Genomic DNA, 4,873 nt, shown 5'->3' on the forward strand with positions numbered 1-4,873 from the left:
TCGGTATCATCACCAGCAAGGATTCTAAGTAGATTAGAAAGCCAGTTTTAAATTACATAACCTCTATTATTAAAAATAGAGAGCGTGCTTAAGTATATAGGTCGGTCGTCGAATAACGTATATTATATTTAGCATATATATATATCTACAAGCCAGGGTTTAATATACACTATGTAAGCATCAAAAACGGCTTATATATCAGTATAGAAAGAAATTAGAGAGTTAAAAAAAGTAAAGGCCTTTTTGTAAACTCCTATATTATAGCTAATACCGTTTCTATAGTTACGTACTAGAAGTTAGTTAATAAGTTACTAATTAAGACTGTATATATAGAACTAAGGCACGCGGTAGGTAGAAATATACCCGCCGCTATACTAGATCTAACTTTCTAAATACTATTATAAAACCCCTTTCTATTCCTAAGTATATTCTTCTTAGCTTTAAAATAGGAAGTTTATAAACTAACTAGTTTGTAGATAGTGCAATTTAAAATAAGGATAGCGACTTAATATAACGGTAGTTAGGGTAAAGCGCTATAAGCGACCTTAGTTAATGCTTAAAAAAACTAAGTAAAGGTCGCTAGTTCTGTTAATATAGTCGTTCTAAACGTTAAAAGTTAGGGTAGCTAGCTAAAAAGGTAGGGTAGATAGTTATATTTAAAAGATACTCTACTACTGGATAGTCCTACTAGATATGGGCGCTAGATCGGGCCCTACCCCGGGTCGGAAGCTATTTACTAAGCCTCTTCTGTTTCCTATATCCTTTATTAATTTCTAGCCTTCGGTTTTTATTTACTAATCTAAATCTGGCACCCCGGTTACTCTATATTTTTATTGCTTAGTTTAAACTTAGTTTAGACCCTAGCTATTAAAAACTAACTGCCGGCCGTTTATTTATTTAGAAGCTATAAGTATAATATTTTTTACTAACCCCTATTACAACGCTTACTAAGTAATTATTTAAAAAGTAGAAATATTTATTTTCCTAAAAGGTAAATAATGGGGCCTTAATATTATTATATAATAAACAAACCTCCCTTATTCTAAGTTATAAACTTAGAGTAAATAAGACGAGGTCGATATAAATATAAGTAGGGAAGTCTCTTTCTGATTAAATTTAGGAGTTTTCTTAGTAAGTTAGGTTTTTAACCCTACCCTATTATTAAGATATCGTTAACCGTGTATTAACGCTATTATATAGCGGTACTGTTAATAAACTTTTAATAATACTAAGTAACGGTTTTTTTATATTTCTTTTATATCTTATTAATAATTATTTTAACGTTACTAAGTAGCGGTTTTATATTCTATATCTCTTTTATATCCCGTTAATAATCGTTCTTAACGTTACTAAGCATCGGTTCTATATCTCCTTTATATCCTATTAAATAAATATTCTTAACGTTATTAGGTATCGGTTCTACGTTTTTTTTATATCCCGTTAATAATTATTTTAACGTTACTAAGTAGCGGTTTTATATTCTATATCTTTTTTATATCTTGTTAATAATCGTTCTTAACGTTACTAGGTATCAGTTCTATATTTCCTTTATATCCTATTAAATAGATATTCTTAACGTTACTAAGTAGTAGTTTTATATTTTATATCTCCTTTATATCCCGTTAATAATCGTTCTTAATATTACTAAGTATCGGTTCTATATCTCCTTTATATCTTATTAAATATATATTCTTAACGTTACTAAGCATCGGTTTTATATTTTTTTTATTTTCCGTTAATAACTAATCCAATAATACTACCGAAATACTTTTCCTTAAGTAATATAAATAGCGAAATTCGGACTCTATAACCTCCTTATAGTACTGCTTAGGAACTTATCCTTATTAATAATAGAGCTAGTATAAAGATATAACTACGTATAATAGAGTATAATAGTGCGCGAGTACCTAGGATAATAGATATTACCTACTAGATATTAAGTAGTTACTTAGTTAGGCTCTAATAGCTTATAGATTTTTTTTATAGTTAAAAATAAGATGATACTCGCTATCTTTAATATATAATTATACTTTTAAAGCTCCTATATCTAGTTCCTATCTATAATAATACCATCTTAGCGTAATGACTATTATTATAAGTTCTTGTATAATAAGTAAAAACCCCTTTCGAGGCTATTTTTATATATATATAACCCTATAACACTATTAATAGTAAAGAATTTCGGTTATAAATAACTAAAAGTACGTATCGTTAGTTTAGTAGTAGCTTATAAATATTATATTAAGCTCGTATCGAAATACTCGTATAGTTATAATAAAAATTTAGATCTATTATATATTAGATACTAACTAAATTAGCATAGCTAGCTACTAGGGCATTAAAAAGAGCTAAGGGTAATATAAATAAAAGCTATATAGCATAGCTCGCTAGTTTATCCCTTCTATCCTCGTAGTATTAGTAAGAACTAGCCGTTTATACTACGCTTTATAGCTTAACGGATATTAATAAATTTAAAAAGCTTTTAGAAATATTTTAAATAGTAGAAATAGTATAAATAGGGATTATAAACGTAATAGTTAATATAAGCTCGCTTTGGTAGGTAAATAAATTTAAAAAAGCTACGAAGCAAATTTAATATTAAAATCTAAATACGGTTATAGCTATATTATACTCGTATTATACGGTTCTATAGTATATTTAGAAATCTATAACTAGATCTAAGGGACTAATGCGGACCTAAGGGCTTAGGATAATTAATTATAGCTATTAAGCTAGTTTTTTACTAACGGACTATTAAATAAAATACCGTAGTTTCTTTAATGGGCATACCCGCCCGCTCTACTAACTTCGATTCCTAACTACTTTTAAATAATAAATAGTTATACTCAGAGCCCGATTTTAGCTCGTAGTAGGGCTATGCCCGACCCTATTAGGGGCGTTTATAAACTATCCGGGTACATCCCTTACGTTAAAAACACCCTAAGAGCTTCTTAGTATGCTCCCTATATATACTACTATATTTAATAATAACGATTATATATATATATTTACGAATGCGGTAGAGGGAGTTTAGAGAGAGCTTAGAAGGAGCCTGATATAGCTAACGGGAGTAGTTATAGGTATTACTGAGCAAAATAATACGTATTGCCGGTCTCTCTACCTATAAGAAATATTTACTTAAAAAACGTAAGTATAAGCGATTATAGTTAGGACTAGCTAGCGACGATAGCCGCGCCTAAACTATAAAACTTATATATTTATAAAATATATAAACTTATAAATAAACCCCGCGTTATTTATCTTAATATCCGCTACTAAAAAATCCAATACGTAATAGATTTCTATTTACTAATTCTTAATATATTTAAATTAATAATTAAATAGCTCTATTATATGCGCTATAGTAGGGAGACCGAGCTTATTCTAATTAACGACCTTAAAAACGCGGGCATAATTAAAATCGGGCATAACTTATATTACTACTTTATATATACTAATATAACGGGCTATTTAAAAGTACTAAGAGCTACTAAGCTACCGAAGTATATTAAATAAGGAGCGGATTATTAGTATTATATATAAATCGTCGTCCGCAGCCCCTAACCCGAAACGGGGTATAAGAAAGTAATACTATTTTAAATAATTAGTTAAAGCGCGCTACTTTATAGCGCCCAGTAATAACCTAAGAAGCTTAACTTCAAAATAAATACTATTTAATTTTTAATAACCATATCTAGGTCACTTCGGTAATACCTTCTTTAAAAGCCTTCTTCAAGGCGCATTTATATACTTATAAACTTATTTAATCGCCCCTTAGTACGTAAGAAAATATGTTTAAGAAATACTATTATATTACTATAGTCCCAATAGAAGTCCTACTTTTAATAACAAAGATCTATTTAATATAGTGCTTAATAGGTGCTAATAAATAATAGGGATAAGTCTTATTACTTACGGTCTCGCTATAACAAACCTCTCTATCTATTTTAATAAGGCACCCGATATGGTAGTAGCTACTATAAGCGGGAGGCGAGCCGTATATATAGAGATATCTATTATAAGACCTATTATAGTTTTACGCTTTGTAGTCTAAATAAGCCTAGGCGCGTTAGTTATAGAGTTAGTATTATTACGTATTATAAATCTACCGTTTCTTATTCTAAACTATTGCTAGACTACCCGTTTTATACTTTATTTCTAACTGCGCTATTAAAAAGGTTATATATACTAATATCCCGTATACTTCTTAACGTATTAACCTCCCTAGCGCTATTAGTAACGGCGCTAGTAAGTATTTCTTATTTTATAACGTATCCGCTCGTACTCCGTAAGGCCGGACCGTTAGGTAGACGTTAGTAAAGCTACTTCTTAGTACTAATGTCTTTAGTTACTTATAAATTCTTACCGTAACTAATTAGTAAAGTATTAGTATAATAAGTACTATTACCGTTATTACTATTATTTTAGGGGGCGTCTATTTTTATAGTAACGTCGAGACTAATACTATTAATTCCCGTTGCTACTTTTTTATAAATAGAAGCGTTACTTATTTCTACGTCCTATAGGGGGTAATAGTACGTTTGCGCGCGCCGCGGGCCGTATTGTTAACTATTATTAAGTAATTCGTTTAGAATTTAAATAAACTAGTGCGGTTGCGTATTAGCGTTTATTTATTATCCTTAAGGGTAGCTTTTTATTACTATTTATAAATATATTTACGTTAGGGACGTCTTAGCTTTTTAGTACGTAGATAGCCCCGTTAAGCTACCGATACGTTAGGTTATAATAGATAATAGCTAAAAATATATTAGTAAATTTGCCTAATTAAAGCGCTTTACCCTATGCGCTAGTACTAGACTTTTGGACCTTATCCTTTACCCTTTTCTCTCGGGCCTTAATTTTAGTTTTTAGT

At 29.8% G+C, this 4,873-nt stretch overlaps 1 protein-coding gene across 1 annotated transcript; it reads left to right on the plus strand.

Moving 5' to 3' along the window:
* Positions 1-3,354: 3,354 nt before the first annotated feature.
* On the plus strand, positions 3,355-3,516 carry CTAM01_13729 (uncharacterized protein; the record flags this gene model as incomplete). Its single annotated transcript, XM_060529731.1, has 1 exon — positions 3,355-3,516. The coding sequence occupies one exon, from the start codon at positions 3,355-3,357 to the stop codon at positions 3,514-3,516; it is 162 nt and encodes a 53-aa protein (XP_060375693.1).
* Between the last annotated feature and the right edge of the window lie 1,357 nt (positions 3,517-4,873).

This window comes from Colletotrichum tamarilloi (genome assembly GCF_030869305.1).
Source record: "Colletotrichum tamarilloi strain Tom-12 chromosome Unknown Scaffold_103.1, whole genome shotgun sequence".
Taxonomy (NCBI): domain Eukaryota; kingdom Fungi; phylum Ascomycota; class Sordariomycetes; order Glomerellales; family Glomerellaceae; genus Colletotrichum; species Colletotrichum tamarilloi.